The sequence below is a fragment of the Felis catus genome, chromosome E2, assembly GCF_018350175.1.
Source record: "Felis catus isolate Fca126 chromosome E2, F.catus_Fca126_mat1.0, whole genome shotgun sequence".
NCBI classification, from domain to species: Eukaryota; Metazoa; Chordata; class Mammalia; order Carnivora; family Felidae; genus Felis; species Felis catus.
Genome location: NC_058382.1, coordinates 15382346 through 15401102, shown reverse-complemented (window position 1 = coordinate 15401102; position 18757 = coordinate 15382346). Strand labels below are relative to the sequence as shown.

General features: G+C 51.8%; 1 protein-coding gene across 2 annotated transcripts in view; it reads left to right on the top strand.

Annotated features, from left to right (window-relative positions):
- RYR1 (ryanodine receptor 1) overlaps positions 1-18757 on the top strand; it is a 118058-nt gene that overhangs the window by 16310 nt on the left and 82991 nt on the right. For both annotated transcript variants that reach the window (XM_045047083.1, XM_023245508.2), the window contains exons 14-31: positions 1095-1230; positions 1313-1408; positions 1492-1610; positions 2752-2885; positions 3394-3635; positions 4193-4385; positions 5612-5828; positions 7384-7488; positions 7699-7802; positions 8198-8281; positions 9083-9390; positions 10289-10491; positions 11456-11630; positions 11795-12003; positions 14879-15273; positions 16230-16362; positions 17215-17375; positions 17805-17970. In XM_045047083.1, coding sequence (XP_044903018.1) covers positions 1095-1230; positions 1313-1408; positions 1492-1610; positions 2752-2885; positions 3394-3635; positions 4193-4385; positions 5612-5828; positions 7384-7488; positions 7699-7802; positions 8198-8281; positions 9083-9390; positions 10289-10491; positions 11456-11630; positions 11795-12003; positions 14879-15273; positions 16230-16362; positions 17215-17375; positions 17805-17970 — 3180 coding nt within the window. The remainder of the gene's footprint in view (positions 1-1094; positions 1231-1312; positions 1409-1491; positions 1611-2751; positions 2886-3393; positions 3636-4192; positions 4386-5611; positions 5829-7383; positions 7489-7698; positions 7803-8197; positions 8282-9082; positions 9391-10288; positions 10492-11455; positions 11631-11794; positions 12004-14878; positions 15274-16229; positions 16363-17214; positions 17376-17804; positions 17971-18757) is intronic.

Genomic DNA, 18757 nt, shown 5'->3' with positions numbered 1-18757 from the left:
ACTCGGCCTGTAAACAGGTGTCCTTTTCATGGTATATTTAGTGCCACATTTTCCACACGCTGGTGTTTTTTTGTTGAGTTCGCTGTTTAACGTGGCCCCCGAGTGTAGCGCTAACGTGCTGTCTAGTGCTCTCGAGGGCAAGAGGCTGTGGTGGGCCTTATGGAGAAAATAAGGGGGGGGGGATATGCTTCATTTAGGAGGAGTTAGAGTGCTGTTGGCTGTGAATTTAATGTTAATGCATCAACAATATATATTAAATCAGTGTCTTTAAACGGACACACATATGTGCCAAGATTATGTATTGATTGACGAAAACGTGACTCAGAGCAACTCCCTGTGTTTTCCCCGGGAGAGGTGAGTGGTTCAGGATTTGCTAACTCCGTGTTCATGGTGACTTTATAGAACCTAACTACCGCGAATAACAAGAACTGACTGTATGTATTATTGTATGCGCTTTTCTGTATGCCTGTTATAATTCACAATAAGAGAAGACAAAGTTTAAAATGTAAAATGCAAAAAAAAAAAAAATCTCTCGGGTGGTTGGTGCGGAGAGTAAACTGAGCCAGTTAGGACCCAGAGTGGGATGCTTGGAAGTGGATAGGATGGAAAGAAAACTTCGGGAAGGAAAAGCACAGTCAGTCCTGATGGTTTTTTTTTTTTTAATGTTTATTTTAATTTTGAGAGAGAGAGCACAAGCAAGGGAGAGGCAGAGAGGGAGACACAGAATCCGAAGTAGGCTCCAGGCTCTGAGCTGTCAGCACGGAGTCGGACGCGGGGCTTGAACCCACGAACCATGAGATCATGACCTGAACCAAAGTTGGACGCCTAATTGACTGAGCCACCCAGGGGCCGTAGTCCTGACGTTAATAAGGACGTATTATGTTGGGAACCGAGGCAGAGAGGACAAGGACGGATGTGGGGAGCTGAGGAGGAGAGGAGGGTGATGGGAGTGAACGGGAACGTGGAGCTAATGTTGTTGGATCTGGGAACATAGTTGCTGGTTGTTGAAGTTAAATGAATTAGCAAATCCAAGAAGGGCAAGGAAGAGAGGGCCTGGGACTCCCATGGTGACCCGCCCATTTTCCCCACCCTAGGGGATGCTCTCCCTGGTCCTGAACTGCATTGACCGCCTAAATGTCTACACCACAGCTGCCCACTTTGCCGAATTTGCAGGGGAGGAGGCAGCCGAGTCCTGGAAAGAGATTGTGAACCTGCTCTATGAACTCCTGGGTAAGGGGCCCGGTTCTGGCTTCCCCTAGAGCACCCCAGCTCCTCAGTGCCATGGGGTCTGACGCCTCTTTTCCACCCTCAGCCTCTCTGATCCGTGGCAATCGTACCAACTGTGCCCTCTTCTCCACCAACCTGGACTGGCTGGTCAGCAAGCTCGATCGGCTGGAGGCCTCCTCTGGTAGGAGAACCCAGGGGGAGGGGACAGGGGCTGGCACAGAGGAGGGGCACAGTCACTCGCCTACCATTCTGCCACCTGCACAGGGATCCTGGAGGTGCTGTACTGTGTCCTGATCGAGAGTCCTGAGGTCCTGAATATCATCCAGGAGAACCACATCAAGTCCATCATCTCCCTCCTGGACAAGCACGGGAGGAACCACAAGGTTGGCCCCTCACCCTGACCTCTCATCCCCTGAACTCTGAACCCTGACCTTTTCCCAGGGCCCCGGAATTCCCCACCTCCCTCACTCCCTTTCTCCTCCCCATCTTGTCTCTTACCTGGACTCCACTCCCACATGCTTCCATCTCAACACAAGGGTCTTAAACTTACAGTTCTTAAATGGATTCTGGGCCACAGATGTGCTTCATTAGATCTCTGCAACATTTTTATTTTTTAATTTCTGATTTTGTAGTCTTTAGGTGGGCTGCATATACGCCCTCCAGCTCGCCACAGATCCTACCTGTTCCTGAGAGAGACAGAGAGACAGTGTGAGTGGGGGCGGGGCAGAGAGAGAGAGGGAGACGCAGACACAGGATCGAAGCAGGCTCCAGGCTCCGAGCTGTCAACCCAGAGCCCGACGCGGGGCTTGAACTCACAGACTGCGAGATCATGACTTGAGCCGAAGTCGAACGCTCAACCGACTGCGCCACCCAGGCGCCCCGTCCCACTGAACAATTTCTAACCACCTCACATATGTACATTATCCACCTGGCACCCGAAGACACACGTGTGCAGCCCCTGCTGATCTAAAATCTCCTCCTGACCCCCCTGCTCTCACTAACCAACCTTTTCCCTCCTCCCTCTGACTCCTCGCCTCCTACTCCAGTCCCTCCTTCCTTTATTTTTTTTTTAATTTTTTTTTCAACGTTTTATTTATTTTTGGGACAGAGAGAGACAGAGCTTGAACGGGGGAGGGGCAGAGAGAGAGGGAGACGCAGAATCGGAAACAGGCTCCAGGCTCCGAGCCATCAGCCCAGAGCCCGACGCGGGGCTCGAACTCCCGGACCGCGAGATCGTGACCTGGCTGAAGTCGGACGCTTAACCGACTGCGCCACCCAGGCGCCCCCAGTCCCTCCTTCCTTAACACTGCTGACGTCTTACCCCAGATCCTGTGGCCCCCGGCCTGACCTTTCTCTTTGACCCTTGACCTTCCTCTGTGAGCCCTGACCTCACACTTCCACCACCTCCTTGCCCATCAAAATCTCCACCTCTTGTCTTGGTACATTATCCTTAACTTCTGACTTTCCACCCTGGATTCCCCGTCCTGGTGCTCTCACAACCTGACCTCTGACCTTGACCTCCAGGTGCTCGATGTGCTGTGTTCCCTCTGTGTGTGCAATGGCGTGGCCGTGCGCTCCAACCAAGATCTCATTACCGAGAACTTGCTCCCTGGCCGTGAGCTTCTGCTGCAGACAAGCCTCATCAACTATGTCACCAGGTCTGGCCCGTAACCCCTGACCCCAGCCTGACCTCACCCTGACCCCAGACCTCTTAACCCTTTCCCAGATCAGAGACTCCACACTCAGGTGGATGTCCCTTTTTCAGTCTCCCACCCCAAGACTTAACACCTGGTCCTCACAGATGTCCTCTCTTGCCCCAGCTCACCCCCCGGCCCCCCTCCTCTTGTCCTCTCTCCCTCTTCCATTTCTGCCTCTGTCCGTTCCTCTCTCTTTGTCTGTTTTTTTCTGCATTTGCTCTTTTTGCTATCTATCTCCCTCTGTATCTGTCTCTATTTCTCCTCCATTTCGTTTTCTCTGTCTCTCACCCATCTCTCTGTTTTTTGAGGTCTCTGTCTCTGCTTTCTCTCTCTCTCTGTCTCCATGTCTCTGCCTTCTGTTTTTCCTGTGTGTATCTCTCCTTCTCTTCTCCCTTCCCCCCCCCTGCAACAACGTGGCTTTGCTCCCCACCTCTCCCTCACCCCCTCTCCTGTCCCATCTTCCCTGCAGCATCCGCCCCAACATCTTTGTGGGCCGAGCAGAGGGCTCCACACAGTACGGCAAATGGTACTTTGAGGTGATGGTGGATGAGGTGGCTCCGTTCCTGACAGCTCAGGCCACCCACCTGAGGGTGGGCTGGGCCCTCACTGAGGGCTACAGCCCTTACCCCGGTGGCGGCGAGGGCTGGGGCGGCAACGGGGTCGGTGATGACCTCTATTCCTACGGATTTGATGGGCTGCACCTCTGGACAGGTACCTGACCCTTCCGGGGGCCCTCATCCCCGATTATTGGCCCCAGAGCTTCTCAGACTCTCACCATACACCTTAGGCTTCTTGGGATCTTGATCCCCACAAGAGGCCAAATTTTGACCTCTGATTCCTAATTTTCCAAGACCCCAACCCTAACGCTTCCAGAATCTTGCCCCTAACCTGCTTCCTCATAGTCTCCAGAACTCTGGCCCCAGGAGATGTATGATCTCTGACCCAAGAGATCCTTGAAAACTGCCCAGATCATTATGAATTCTGACCTTTGACTTCCAGCCCCCAACGGTTCCAGAATTCTAACTCCAGGGTGACTGTAATCTCTGACTCCACAGCTCTCAAGACCCTAATCTCAGGGGAACCTTGACCTCCTCCCTTATCTCAGAGATCCAGGACCCTCCATGGGAACACTTGACCTTAGGGTTTCCAGGATCCAGATCCCATGAGATTCTCTAATATCTGCCTCTTGCCTCTTGAGACCATTAGACTCTGACCAGTGAGGTCTTGAGACCCCTGACTTTAGACTCTTCCCTGTGACCCTGGTGCAGGACACGTGGCACGCCCAGTGACTTCCCCAGGGCAGCACCTCCTGGCCCCTGAGGATGTCGTCAGCTGCTGCCTGGACCTCAGCGTGCCATCCATCTCCTTCCGAATCAATGGCTGTCCTGTGCAGGGCGTCTTTGAGGCCTTCAACCTGGATGGACTCTTCTTCCCTGTTGTCAGTTTCTCGGCTGGTGTCAAGTGAGGACTTGCCTTTGCCCCTTGCCAGGCCCCAGACCTGGGACTGTCCCAAGACACCTTCCCTAGTTACAACATGGCCTACCATAAGGCCAGGAGCCTACCCTCACTGGGCAGCCTACCCTCAGGACTGACTGGTCAGATCCCTACAAGAAGGTCCCAGTGATCTCTACATGGTCCCAAACACTTTAGTGTCCTCCCATTGATCCAGACCCTCCCAAAGACCTCAGCTTCTTCCCAACCCCATATCCTTCCAGCGACTTTCACGTGTCCTCCAAATTGCACAATGACCTTCTAATAACTCTTCCAGTTAATTCCCAAATGATGTTAGACTCTCCCAATGACTCTATGTCGTTCCAGTGACCTCCAAATGACTCCAGAATCTGACATCTCTCTTCCAATGACCCAGACCCTCCCAATGACCCCCCAAATTATCTTGGATTCTCCCAATGATTCCATGCTTTTAACCGCTTTTCAGTGATCCCAGCATCTCCCAGTGATCTTCTAATTACTCCATGATCCCCCAGTGACCATAATTCCTCAATATCCCCAGTTGTTTCAAAGGTCTCTCAGTAACTCAGTCTTTTCCCAATGATCCCAAGCTCTGTAAAGAGCTTCCCAGTGTCCATTCAGTGGTGATTAGGGTTATCTCATAGTTACACCAGATTTTCTGTGATTTCCGGATGACCTTCTTGGTCTCCCAGAAACCTTCCAGTATCCCCAAACATTCTATTGAGCCAAGGTCTCTTCCAGTGGATCTTTCTATGACCTTGCATTAACTCTCAATGAACCCACACTTTCCTTTTTTTTTTAATGTTTATTTATTTTTGAGAGAGAGAGAGAGAGAGAGCACAAGTGGGGAGGGGCATAGAGAGAGAGAGAGAGAGAGAGAGAGAGGGAGACAGAGTCCAAAGCAGGCTCCAGGCTCTGAGCTGTCAGCACAGAGCCTGACGCAGGGCTCGAACTCACAAGCCGTGAGATCATGACCCAAGCTGAAGTTGGACGTTCAACCGACTGAGCCACCCAGGTGCCCCCTCCTTTTTTGATTTTCCACTGATTCTCGTTGACCTCAGACATTCTCTTTGACCTTAAATGACCTCCATGACTCCATGGCTGCCCAGTGATCTTTCCCAGAACTTTCCACAGATCCCAGGATTGCTCCCTTACCCCCACTGAGCACAGATTCTCCTTGTAATCTGCCTCACCAGTGACCCCACTCTCCCACTCAGGGTACGGTTCCTTCTTGGTGGCCGCCATGGCGAATTCAAGTTCCTCCCTCCACCTGGCTATGCCCCATGCCATGAAGCTGTGCTCCCTCGAGAGCGACTTCATCTGGAGCCCATCAAGGAGTATCGGCGGGAGGGGCCTCGAGGGCCCCACCTGGTGGGCCCCAGCCGCTGCCTCTCACACACTGACTTTGTGCCCTGCCCTGTGGACACTGTCCAGGTACTGCTTGCCCTGCAAGGGTTTCCTGGTGAGACAAACTCCCTTACGAGTCAGGGAGGTGGGGAGCTGATTTGGAAGCTGGGAATCTTGTTGTTTAACAACAGATTGGGAAGCTGAGGCAGAGTGGAGGCAAAGAACTCTCGGAAGACAGAATCCCACTTTCCGGGGGTCCTCACTATAGCCCCCTAAAGAAAGGACAATTATTAAAGTTTTTGAGGTTTTTTTTTTTTTTTTGAGAGAGAGCATGAGAGCATGTGCACACACACAAGGGAGGGTCAGAGAGAGTCCTGAGCAGGCTCTGTGCTGTGGGCTTCGATCTCACAAACCGTGAGAACCATGACCTGAGCTGAAATCAAGAGTTGGATGCTCACCCGCCTGAGCAAACCAGGCGCCCCAAGGAAAGACTATTATTGTCCCTGGTTTACAGTTGAGGAAAGTGAGACCCAGAGGAGTTAAGCAACCTATATAAGCCACACAGCTGATTTGAACCCATGTGTGGATTCCAAAGTTTGAGATCTTTTCCACTAGTCTGTTGGCATCCCTTCCATCTGGGCCTTCCCACTCCTCCTGTCCCAACTTGAACTCCCCCCCCCCAAACATGTCCCTATCAGAAGCCACATAAGTTGTGTTCAAGAGCCTGACCACGAGGGTCTGATTTTCTGTGTGTTACCGTACGTATGTGGCTTTACTTCTCTGTGCCTCAGTTTCTTCATCTGTGAGGAAAGGGGGATAACAACAGAACCTACCTTGTCTCACAGTTGTGGAGGTCAGATGAATTAATATCTGTGAAGCGCTCAGCACGGTCCTGAGTAAATAGGAAGGACTCAATACAGTTAGTGTTATCAGTAGCAATAGTGATATTATTTCGTGGTGAACTAGCCATCCCCTGTAGCCAGGACAGAGCCTGGGCCCCCTTCTGGATGTCTCCCTCCTGCTCCCCCAGCTTCTCAGCCTCATGGGCTGTCCACTCGGCCTCCTGGACATCCCTCCCACCCCCTCTGCTTCTCCCCATGGCCTGCCCTGGTCCGAACCATCATTATCTCTTGTCCGTAGAACACTAACAACATAAATATTTATTATACACCCACTGTGCGCCAGGCACTTACATAAACTACGTAAGATTGAGTAGTTATCTGGATTATATCACTGAATCCTTATGAGGTAAGTATTGTTCCGATCCTCATTGAACAAAGAAGGAAAGAGACTTGCCCGTTCATTCAGCAACCACTTTCCAAGCATCTCCTCTGAGCCTGGCTGTGGGATGGGCTGGGAAGTGGTAGAAACTGAGGCAGCCCCAGGCCCTGTCCTCATGGAACAACCAGTCCAAAGGGGGAGAGAGTCCCAATTCCTAGATAATTCCTTAATTCCATGATTCGAAGTCCTTACTCAGCTGGGTGTCCACCCTGGAGTCAGGTGATGGTGATGAGGAGCAGGGCTCAGAATAGCAGGGAAAATCTGGGGGAACCATCCAGGGCTCATACGTGTCTTTGGGGAGAGGGGTCATGGTGCAGCCTGGAAGGAACACAGGGATCTCATGAACATTCCCTGCCCCCAGATTGTCCTGCCTCCCCATCTGGAACGCATTCGGGAGAAGCTGGCAGAGAACATCCATGAACTCTGGGCGCTGACTCGCATCGAGCAGGGCTGGACCTATGGCCCGGTGAGGGGCCGCCTGCAGCATGAGGGACTCAGGCTAGACTTGCCGTTGGGGGAGTGAGCAGGGAGGGGTGGTTGGGGGAAGGGACTTTAGGGCACCAGGGCGTCCTTGGGGTTCTTGTGGCAGAACCAAGGGCAGGACGTCAGGGGCCACAGTCTGGGAGTGTTGGGGGGAGGGAAGGGACCCTGAAAGTTGACACTGACGTTTCTCCAGGTTCGGGATGACAATAAGAGGCTGCACCCGTGTCTCGTGGACTTCCACAGCCTACCAGAGCCCGAGAGGAATTACAACCTGCAGATGTCGGGGGAGACGCTCAAGTGAGGGGGGGGGCAGGGAGCAGGGGCCTGGGACCGACTGCTGGTGAGGAGGAGGGCAAGGAGAGACAGGGATTGTGAAGCAGAGACAGACAGCTAGAGAGACTAGAGAGCTAGTCGGTAAGAGAGAGAGAGAGAGACGTGGAATCAGGGAAAGAAGTAAGTGGACAGGAAAAGATGGGCACCGTCAAAGAGATACAGAGACAAAGAAGCAACGCCAGACAGGAGTCAGAGAGACAGAGACTGAGACAGAGGGATGGGGACAGACACCCAGAAAGTCAGAGCAAGAGATGTGAGAAACCGACAAGGGCGGGGGAGGAGGGAAGCCGGGCTGGGGGAGGGGAGGCCAGGGGCAGGAAGGCTGTGTGAGGTGACACTGCCCTCCCACCCTGCCCCAGGACTCTGCTGGCACTGGGCTGCCACGTGGGCATGGCGGATGAGAAGGCGGAGGACAACCTCAAGAAGACCAAACTCCCCAAGACGTGAGTGTGGGGGGCCCGGGTCCCTCTGGGGAACAGAGTTGGGGGCGGGGCTGGGGATGACGTGATAAGGGCTGGGCAGTTGAGGGGTCTTGTATGAGGCTGAGGTCAGAGACAAAGGGTCACAGGTTAAGGTGAAGGTCATAGGACAAGGGGTCAGGGCCTGGAGTCAGTGGTGAGTGTCCTGAGGAGGTGTCAGGATTATGGAGGCAGGAGTCCCAGAGGGACAGTGGGTGTGAGTCAGGACCCAAGGTCAAGGTCTGCCATGGAATCAGGGAAAATGAGAGAACAGAGGTAATTTCTCCAAGTCAGAGTCAAGGAGTCGATAGAAAGAGGTGAGAAGCTGTTGGAGTCATAAGTGAGGGACCCTAAAATTATAGGTGAGAGGTCCTTGGGGATAGAGGTCAGGGTTCAGAGGTCAAGGACTCCAAAGCCAGGAATTTGAAGTGATAGAGTTCTGAGGTCAGCGGTAAGAAACCTCAAAGTTAGAAGTGAGAGGTCAGAGTTCCAGGTTGAAGAGGAGGCTGCCAAAATCACAATGCAGGGGTCAGAGAGGCCAGAGGTCAGTGACATGAAAGCCCTTGCTAGGCTCACAGGATCCTGGGTAAAGAAGCCAAGTATCTCAAAGCTTATTCAACAGAGTCATAGAAGCCTGATGCCAGAGATCAAAGGTCAGCAATTCCAAAACTCAGAGCTCAGGATCATGGAATCCTGGAGCAAGGGTCAGAAGTCAGAGATCCCACTGAGCAGAGCCCAGGGGTGGAGGTGAGGGTCTCATCTCACCAAGCCCTGCCACACCCACAGGTACATGATGAGCAATGGGTACAAGCCGGCGCCACTAGACCTGAGCCACGTGCGGCTGACACCGGCGCAGATGACGCTGGTGGACCGGCTGGCAGAGAATGGGCACAACGTGTGGGCACGAGACCGTGTGGCCCAGGGCTGGAGCTACAGCGCTGTGCAGGACATCCCAGCGCGCCGAAACCCTCGCCTCGTGCCCTATCGGCTGCTGGACGAGGCCACCAAGCGCAGCAACCGGGACAGCCTCTGCCAGGCCGTGCGCACCCTGCTGGGCTATGGCTACAACATTGAGCCGCCTGACCAGGAGCCCAGTGAGTGCAGACCTCAGGTCCCTGACCCTGACTCCTACCGTGATGCGGACCTCGTCCCTTGACCCTTGATTTCTGACCTGACTCAGCCCCTGAATGGGCTACATCTACCACATTGAGCCTTTCTGCACTCCATAACCGTGACCCTTACTCTGACCCCGACCCTGAACCCAATCTTGACCACTGACCTTCATCATACACAAACCCTGCCTGGGCTATGGCTATAACACTGAGCTGCCAGGTCAGGAGCCCAGTGAGCACTATCCCTAATCCCTGACTCCAATTCCTGACCCCCAACACTGACTCCTAACCTCCTAACCTAACTCTTAACCTCCTAACCTCCTAACCTCTAACCTCTAACCTCTAACCTCTAACCATAGCTTCAACATGACCCAGCTTCAACATGACCCAGCCAAGAGCTCAGAGAGCTTCTAACCCCTACCCTTACCCTGACCCCTGACCTATCCCAATCCCAACCTCAACCACCCATCCTGGCTGTGGTCCCCAACTCCAATTTCTCTCCCCTCCTAGAGCCTGACTCTGACACTCTCTCCCTAATCTGGCTCTAGATGCTTAAATCTAAACATCGACCCTAATCTTGACCCTTAACCCTAGACCATGACAGTGACACACCCGACTTTCTGTCTCTGTCAGCATCTCTTCTCTCAGGGCTCTGACTGCTAAGGAGAGGGGGTGGGGGAGGAGTCTCACTGAGTAGGTCCTTTCCACCTCTGGCTAGTCTGAGATTCACCAGTTCTTCTCCTATAACACCAAGAAATCGTCCCTCTTCCCCCAGCCCCCTGAGGCCCTTACCTTCTCTGGTGTCTCCCACCAGCCTCTCAGTGCCTTGGGATCCACTCCCCACCCAGTCTCTGACTCTGCTTGGCCCCTGACTCTGCAGGTCAGGTGGAGAGCCAGTCTCGTTGGGACCGGGTGCGCATCTTCCGGGCAGAGAAATCCTACGCGGTGCAGAGCGGCCGCTGGTACTTTGAGTTCGAGGCAGTCACCACCGGTGAGATGCGAGTGGGCTGGGCGAGGCCTGAGCTGCGGCCCGACGTGGAGCTGGGAGCTGACGAGCTGGCCTATGTCTTCAATGGGCACCGCGTGGGTACTCCCTGGGCTCCCTTCTGCCAGGCCCTGTGGTCCCTCCACACAACTCATACACTCCAGCCCTGCCTCTGTCTGTGCCCCACTGTCCACTCATCCCTGATCTGCCTTACCACTCGTCCATCTGTTCATCCATCCCTCTCTGTCCATGCACATATCTATCCATCATCCATCTTTCCATCTAACCATCCGTCTATTCATCCATCCACCTATCCACAAATCCGACTACCCACCCATCTACTCATCTGCCCAAATAACCACTTACCCATCCACATTTCCATCCGTTTATTCATTCTTTTGTTAGTTTAGCCATTCACTTATTTAAGCAATTTGTGATTTCACTTATCGATCAAATCATTGATGCGTGCATCCATCCACTCATCCATTTATCCACCTGTCCACCTATCCATCCATCTACCCACCCACTCATCCATCTATCTGTCTATAATTTCTTCCTTCCTTGTATCAACGAATGTAGAGTAAGCTTCCATTCCATTCTTCCATCTGGCCGTGCACCCTACTTCCCATCCATCCATCTCGTTATCCATTTACCTATTCTGGGGGCATATAGGTATATGTGAGTCTGTAGAGGGGACATTGGTAGGTTCACTTTTCCCTTCCATCCCCCTAACTTACCACGGCCCTGAACCCCCGACTACCACTTTGGTGGTCTGCATAACCCTAGCACCAGCCATGGAAAGAGTAGAGAACGCAGGCAGAAGGGACGGGATACAGAGATCAGTGGGAAGGGAAAGCATGAAAACCTATCCCTTACATTCCAAAGATCATGGATGCAAATATGGGAAAAGATGGGAACCCTGTGGGGGTGACCCCTTGTCTGTCCCACATGTCTTGAACCCAGTGCCTTGCATGTGTATCTTTACATGTCTCTCCTTGCTTCTGCATGTCTCCATTTCTCTGTGTCTCTCTCACCCCACATCTTCCCCTCACCTCCTCACAGGGCCAGCGCTGGCACTTGGGCAGTGAACCGTTTGGGCGTCCCTGGCAGTCAGGCGATGTCGTGGGCTGCATGATCGACCTCACAGAGAACACCATTATCTTCACCCTCAATGGCGAGGTCCTGATGTCCGATTCAGGCTCTGAAACGGCCTTCCGGGAAATTGAGGTTGGGGATGGTAAGGGCTGGCCTCGTGGCCCCTTTCTGGGTTTCTTTCATCTGACCCTACACTGCATCCCTAGTCTCCCCCTTTCCATCCTTTCCTTCCACAGTACCTCCTCCCCTCCTGCTCCCACCCTGCCCACCTATCCTCACCCCTGCCCATCCATCCCCTCCCACCAGGCTTCCTGCCTGTCTGCAGCTTGGGACCTGGTCAGGTGGGTCACCTGAACCTGGGCCAGGATGTGAGCTCCCTGCGGTTCTTTGCCATCTGTGGCCTCCAGGAAGGCTTTGAGCCATTCGCCATCAACATGCAGCGCCCGGTCACCACCTGGTTCAGCAAAAGCCTTCCCCAATTTGAGGCTGTACCCCTTGAGCACCCCCACTATGAGGTGAGGACTGACCCCACTCAATACCCTCTGATCTGCCTCCAAACTTCATTCTTCCCACAATTCTCTTCCCCAAGTGTCTCCTTTTCTTCCATGTTAGCCCACAAACCACGTAGAAGGGCATGTTGGGACAGTTGAGCTCCCAGGGCTACCTTGTCAGGTATAACCTCAGCAAACTACAACCTGTCAGAGCTCCAGGGACCTTGCCTATAAAATAGGGGGAGGGAAAAAAGAAGAGCTGGATTAACCCCTTCTGCCCCCCCTTCTGAATCATTTAAATACATTGGAGACATTATGCCTCTTTTTTTTTTTTTTTTTTTAATGTAAACTCTATGCCCAGCGTGGGGCTTGAACTCAGGACCCTAAGCTCAAGAGTTGCCCACTCTACCAACAGAGCCAGCCAGTCGCCCCCATGATGGTTCTTTATCCCTAAACATTTCAATATGCATTTCTTCAGAACAGGCTATGCTCTTACAGAACTGCAATTACAGAAGTCAGGTCATGAAAATCAGGAAATTTAACACCAATACGTACTATTACTTAATTCATAATCTGTATTCAAATTTTAGTAATTGTGGTGATTAAAAAATTTTTTTGGTACAGAATCAAATCCAGGATTACATGTTGCATTGAGTTGTTATGTCTCTTTATTCTTTTAATTAATTAATTATTTTTTAAAAAATTTTTGAGTGAGGGAGAGAGAGAAAGCATGAACATGAGCAGGGGAAGGGCAGAGTGAGAGGGAGAGAATCTTAAGCAGGCTCCATGCTGGGCATGGAGCCAGATGCAGGACCCGATTTCATGACCAATTGTGAGATCATGACCTGAGCTAAAATCAAGAGTTGGATGCTCAACCAACTGAGCTACCCACGCTCTCCTCTTTATTCTTCAATGTAGAACGTTCCTGAGTCTGTCTTTGTCTTTCATGACATTAACATTTTTGGAGAGTACACACCAGTTATTTTGCAGAATAGCTCTCATTTTGGTTTGCTGAATGATGAGGTACAAGTTACACCTATTTGGCAGAAATACCAAGACATTGTGTCCTGCCTGATGGAGAATATCAGGAGGCACATAATGTCATTATGTCTTATGTCTTATTACCCATTACATTAATTTTGACTGTTTGATTTAGGTGGAGTCTCTCAGATTTCTCCACCATAAATTACTTTTTTCTCTTTGTAATTAATCAGTAATTTGTGGGGAGACATTTTGCAACTAGGTGAGAATGGATGGGTTTAAAGCAGGGGAATGTCCAGTTTGGATGTGAGTTTTGGAAAGGTCTCCATTGAGAATGGATTGTAGGGGACAATAGCAGAGGCAGAAAGACCAGAGCCAGAGGAAGGAGAGGCTGGTGGAACAGATGTGGACCTCCTAATTCCTGCTACTGCCAGATGTGTTCTCAACCCAAAGAACAGAATGCTAGACAGCCATGAGAATGAATAGACTAACCTACACACAACCATCCGGGTGAATCTCACAGACATAATCCCGAGAGAAAGAGGCCAGGCACAGGGTGCCTGGGTGGCTCAGTCAGTTAAGCATCAGGACACTTGATTTAGGCTCAGGTCATGATCTCATGGTTCGAGTGATTGGGTCCTGCATCTGAGCTGACAGGGCAGAGCCTGCTTGGGATTCTCTCTCTCTCCTTCTCTCTCTGCCTGCACCCCCCTCTCCCATCTCAGCACTAAACAAATAAACATTTTAAAACATTTAAAAAGGAAAGGAGCCAGACACAAAACACATCTTGTGGGATCCCATTCGTAGAAAGTTCAAGAGCAGGCAGAGCTAATCTATGGTGTGCGAAATCAGGAGGATGTTACCGTGAAAGAATACCTCCGAAGTTTAGTTACTTTGCACACAAATCACAGGAGGGAGACGGTCAGTAGACTCTTGCCCAAGAGCAAAACAGGGTCTATAAGAGATGGGAGAGAGTAGAGAAAAAGACCCTGCAGACATTCTGAGAACAGCAAATCTTGGCCACAGTTTCTGGGTAAAATTTGTTGACTGGCCGAAAGGGAGCACAGAGGTCTTGGTATTTGGTCTTTGAAGAGAGACATCAAAGAGTGGGAACCACTCCAGTTGTTTATGGAGTCTCCAGAAAACCTTGGAGAGCCTGTCTTTGGAACGTAGAGGCCAGGCACCTGCTCTCTGTCAGCTCCTGCCTCTTGTTTAAGCCAGGCTGGTACATTTCTCTCATCAGAATCCCTCACTGCCTTTGAGAGAGTGGTGTCTAAGTGGGCACCAAGAGGGCTCCTGAGGGACTTGGTCAATTTTGTTTCTCCATCTGGGTGCTGGGCACACAGGTGGGGCCACTCTATAACCTCGTCATGTTGTGCATTATGACACGCCCCCTTTCCTTAATGTTGTGTCTCCATATACAGAAAGTTTAGCAAAAGTTCATCTGGGGAGCCTTTACAAAACTCTGCCCCTCTGGCCTGCTCTCCCTGAGACTCTCCCCAAGACACCAGGAGGGCAGGGCCTTTGTCCTGTTCACTGATGTGTTCCTGGCACTTGGAACAGTGCCTGGCACACAGTAGGCTCTCAGTAAGTATTTGTGGAATGGATGGATGGGTGGATGATTTAGTCTGGAGTGAGACGCACAGGTAGGTCCTGGAAACTCCCCAAGTGATTCCAGTGGATTCCAGTGTCTGACCAGGGTGGCCACTGTACAGGTGCCTAGACAGAGATTGGCAGAGGGCTGAACGCACCCCGCAGCCAAGCTGTGTGTCCCACAGGGAGCGCATCCACCCAGAGGAGCGAGTCTGGCTGATTCTCACACAGGTGCTCTAAGGCCTAGCGGTGGCTCTGTGAGTACCAGGTTTTGGACCCATGGCCTAGCCTGCCTGCCTGGCTCAGTCTTCCTGCTTCCCTTCAGGTGGCCCGCGTGGATGGCACCGTGGATACACCGCCCTGCCTGCGCCTGAGCCACCGCACCTGGGGCTCCCAGAACAGTCTCGTGGAGATGCTCTTTCTCCGGCTCAGCCTTCCGGTCCAGTTCCACCAGCACTTCCGCTGCACGGCTGGGGCCACGCCCCTGGCGCCCCCAGGCCTGCAGCCACCCGCCGAGGATGAGGTCAGAGCGGCAGAACCGGACCCTGACTATGAAAACCTGCGCCGCTCAGCGGGGCGCTGGGGCGAGGCTGAGGGGGCCAAAGAAGGAACTGCCAAGGAGGGGGCACCCGGGGGCAACGCCCAGGCGGGGGCAGAGGCCCCGCCCGCCAGGGTGGAGAACGAGAAGGATGCTACCACAGAGAAGAACAAGAAGAGAGGGTGAGTCAAGGGTGGGGCCAGGGTGGGGTTTGGGACCCCCAATTAGGTAACCTCGATAACTTGAGGAACCCCAACGTATCCCAGAGTGGCCCCATATATGTTAAGAGGAGTCAGAACACTGAGGGAGACTATCATGCCTCAAGTGAACCCCATTATTTTCCTGGGATGCCCTCATTTCCTTGAGAATGTAAAACCAGAGTACCCCACTATATCTATGGAGAACTCCACTATCCTTGGGGGTACCTAATGGGCCTCAAAGCATTTCACCCAATGGACTTCATTATCCACGGACACTATAGTGGACAGACACTAAAATATCATGGGAGAGTTGATGGTACCCCAGGGTATCCCAGTGAACACCACTGGTCTTCTAGCTTGGGGTCGCTTCTCTGTCTCAAATGTGCCCCCCAAAAGCTAACTTCAAAGGAGACTCTCAAAAGGCATTAAGCCTGATTTGAAGCAAACGTGTTTTCCTCTACTAGGCAGTGGTTTTCAATGGGATGTAGTTCTGTGTCTCTCGGCGGGTGTTTGGACGTGATGGACGATGCTGGTCATCACGGTTCGTTGAGGTGGTGGTACTGCTCCAGGAATCCTGCATGCCTTCAGTGTATAAGACAGTACCACACAATGAAGAATTGTCCTTTCCCAAATGCCTTTAGCCCCCATATGAGAAATGCGGACTTGGGGAACCACTGTGTGCCCCAAAGGGAACCTCCATGTTCCCAGAGGCACTTTTAAATTTGGGTGACTGGGTATCAGCAAGCACAGAGCACAGCATCTCCAGAATGGATTATGCTGACGCAGTTGGGAGTTTTATCCTTCAAGAGGCGAGGTCTTGGGCATTAGAAATGGGATGTATTTAGGATAGACGTGGGGGCCATGAATGTTGTGGTGAAGAGGCCTGGGGGGACTGGGCTTGAAAGCTGGCTCTCACGGTAGCCTTTCCTCCTCACCAGGTTCTTATTCAAGGCCAAGAAGGCCGCCATGATGACCCAGCCACCAGCCACTCCCACTCTGCCTCGACTCCCTCGAGAGGTGGTGCCTGCCGACAACCGTGATGACCCCGAGATCATCCTCAATACCACCACGGTGTGAACCCGGGGCCCTTAACTCTGAGACCCCCCAGATTTCCAAATTTCATGCTGCCATCTCTAGTAATTTCCCTTCCTGGGGACACCCTGATATATACTGAAGTCCACGAAATAGAGCACACACTGAGTTAATCCCTTGAACCCCTGAATCCGTATAGCTAGGGGTCTAAAAATTGCAGGGAACACCATGAAGCTATAAGGCACACTGATAAAACTCCCAGGGATCCCAGAATCCAGAGTATATAGCAATGTAGGCTTGGGACCTCAATATTTGGGTTCACCCATATAAACTCGATACCCCCAAATTTAATAGCTACTCTAGTATATTCCTGGGAAGCAAAATTGACAATTATCTCAATAAAGTTTAGGGATTTCCCAAATCTGGAATGTTTTCTGAGACAGGTAGCTTCGTGGTTAGGATTATGGGCTACCTGGGTGCCAAGTGGGTAAGTCACCTCAACTGCTCTCTATGCCTTCTCCTTTATGGAAGCTTTATGGTTCTCCCGTCAGTAAAATGAGGCTAAAAGTTGTACCCACTTGATGGTGATTATAAAAGTTAAGTAAAATAACTTGTGAACTGTTTGTTAACTATTATTTATCAGTAACTTTGCGATTTGGAGAGGGACCCAAATTTGGGGGTATCACAAATAGTCCCAGAGGATTCCCAAGTCTAAAAATATATCAGTAGACACAGAAACAGGGACATAGACCCAGGGGGTCTCAAATCCAGTAATTTATTGTTGAACTCCCAGAGGACACTGCAAATCCAGAGAGGCCAACTTAGAGTCCCAGGGAAGCCCTGTGTCACCCGCCTTCCAGACTAACCATTGATCCCCCTTTGCCTCTCTAGTACTATTACTCCGTGAGGGTCTTCGCTGGCCAGGAGCCCAGCTGTGTGTGGGTGGGCTGGGTCACCCCCGACTACCATCAACACGACATGAACTTCGACCTCAGCAAGGTCCGGGCAGTGACGGTGACCATGGGGGACGAACAAGGCAACGTCCACAGCAGGTGCCCAGGAGGGGGTGGGGACAGTGGGAAGTGAGAGGTCAGTGCTGGGCACCTGGCTCGGCAGCTTCCCTCCCCCTCTTCTTCTCCTCTTCTCTTCCTGTTGACTTTCCAACAATGGCTCCTGCTCTTGGTTTTTTCTCCTCTTCTTTTTCCATTTGTTCTTTTCCATTTTCTCTTCCTTCTTCATCTTACCCTCCCCTTTCTACATTTCCTCCTTTCTCTGTTCTCTCTTCCTGCTCTCCTTCCCTCTCTTCCTCCCAAAACCCCCAGCCAACTTCTAAGAACCTTCACTCTGAGGGGCTCAGGGTTTCGGCATCAGGTCTGCAGGTGGTGGGGGTTTAGGTATGGAGCTCTGAGGCCATGGTGTCCTGGGAGTCTGGGGAAGGAAGTGTCCAGAGTCCATGCACTGACCACTCCTGTTTCCTCCAGCCTCAAGTGCAGCAACTGCTACATGGTGTGGGGCGGGGACTTCGTGAGCTCGGGGCAGCAGGGCCGGATCAGCCACACGGACCTTGTCATTGGCTGCCTCGTGGACTTGGCCACTGGCCTGATGACATTTACTGCCAATGGCAAAGAAAGCAACACCTTTTTCCAGGTGAGCCCGGCCCTCAGCAACTTAGCAACAGTGTTCTCATGTCCCACTACACTGGGATGGCCCTTCCAGACCCCCTCTGAGGACAGATCCCAGAGAGACAGGACAAAAACAGCTCCTAGTCTGCCCTCAGGACAGGCCAGACCTGGGTAGTTGCGGGGGGACCACCTAGTTAACCTTGCATTGAACTGACACCCAGAACGGAGGAGACAGCCTTGACCCCGGAGAGTGGTCCATAGTCCCTCTTAGGCCAGGTGACATCAATTGCCAACCTTTCACCAATCAAGGAACACCCTAGGATGAATCCTAAGGTAGCCTTTTCCTTTTCAACATTTTATGATGAAAGATCTCAAACGTACAACAAAATGAAAAGAATCGTACTTTGAACACCCACATACCCACTACCAAGATTCTACCACCTACACTGGCTTTATGACATGTTTATCCACCTATCCACCCATTAATCCACCTAACTTGGATTCTGTAAAACTTTATTTTATTTTTATTCTTTAAACTTTACTTATTTGGAGAGATCGAGCAAGCAGGGGAGGGGCAGAGAGAGAGGGAGAGAGAGAATCCCAAGCAGGTTCCATGACGTCAGCCCAGAGCCCGATGCGGGGTTCAATCCCACAAACCGTGTGAGATCATGACCCCAGCCGAAATCAAGAATCGGACGCTTAACCGACTGAGCCACCCAGGCGCCCCTAAAACTTTATTTCAAATGGAGAATTTTCAAAAACATGCAAAAATAGAATAGCGTACTGAACCTCCATGTCCCCACTAGCCAGCT